Source organism: Gavialis gangeticus, unplaced genomic scaffold (genome assembly GCF_001723915.1).
Source record: "Gavialis gangeticus isolate Ggan-Ray unplaced genomic scaffold, GavGan_comp1, whole genome shotgun sequence".
Taxonomy (NCBI): Eukaryota; Metazoa; Chordata; order Crocodylia; family Gavialidae; genus Gavialis; species Gavialis gangeticus.
Window position 1 is genome coordinate 63528356 of NW_017729025.1, and position 633 is coordinate 63528988.

Here is a 633-nt window from a genome sequence, read left to right on the forward strand (position 1 = left end):
CCCGGGGATTCCCCCCGCCGCCGCCATCACCTCGCACACGCCGCCCTCCCCCCTCCTGCCAAGCACCGGCTCCTGCGAGCCGGGGACGTGCAACTGCTCGGAGACTCGCTGCTGCCGAGTGTGTGGGGGGGAGGGTGTATACGTGTGTGTGTGCGCGCCTGTGTGCGTGTGCGGCGGCAGCAGACAATATGCAATAGGAGAAACTCCCGGTACCTGGCCGGGCGAGCGGGTGCCTGCAGGCAGCGCCGGCGGAGCCTCCCCCCCTTCCCCAGCATGGAAGCCAAAGCGGCCCCGAGGCGGCGGCGGCACAGCCCGGCGATGCTGCTGCTGCTGCAGGTTCAATAAAGAGAAAGTGTTACCGTTCTCGCCTGGAAGGATCCTGCTGAAAGCTTGGCTTGGTGGGCGCCATCTTCCTGGGCTTTTTTTTTTTTCCTCTCTCCCTTACTTTTCCCCGCCTGGTGTTGGTGTGTGGTGTGTGTCTAGCGGCGGCGGCGGCGGCGGCGGCAATGGCCCCGATCACCCGGCCAGGCAAAGCAAAAGTAGTGAGGCCAAAGCATCGCGGGCTCCCGCTCGCTGCTCCGCGCGGTCCTGCTGCGGCTCGCCGGCTAGTGCTGCCGCCGCCGCCGTCCACCA

At 67.1% G+C, this 633-nt stretch overlaps 1 protein-coding gene across 3 annotated transcripts in view; it reads right to left on the minus strand.

Annotated features, from left to right (window-relative positions):
- The window catches only part of NPAS3 (neuronal PAS domain protein 3), a 992068-nt gene extending 991443 nt beyond the window's left edge, over positions 1–625 (minus strand). For 2 of the 3 annotated variants that reach the window (XM_019518907.1, XM_019518906.1), the window contains exon 1: positions 360–624. In XM_019518907.1, the coding sequence (XP_019374452.1) occupies positions 360–409 (50 nt within the window). In that variant the 5' untranslated portion in view covers positions 410–624. Of the gene's footprint in view, positions 1–359 lie in introns of all 3 variants that reach the window. The other variant, XM_019518905.1, reaches the window with a different exon arrangement.
- Between the last annotated feature and the right edge of the window lie 8 nt (positions 626–633).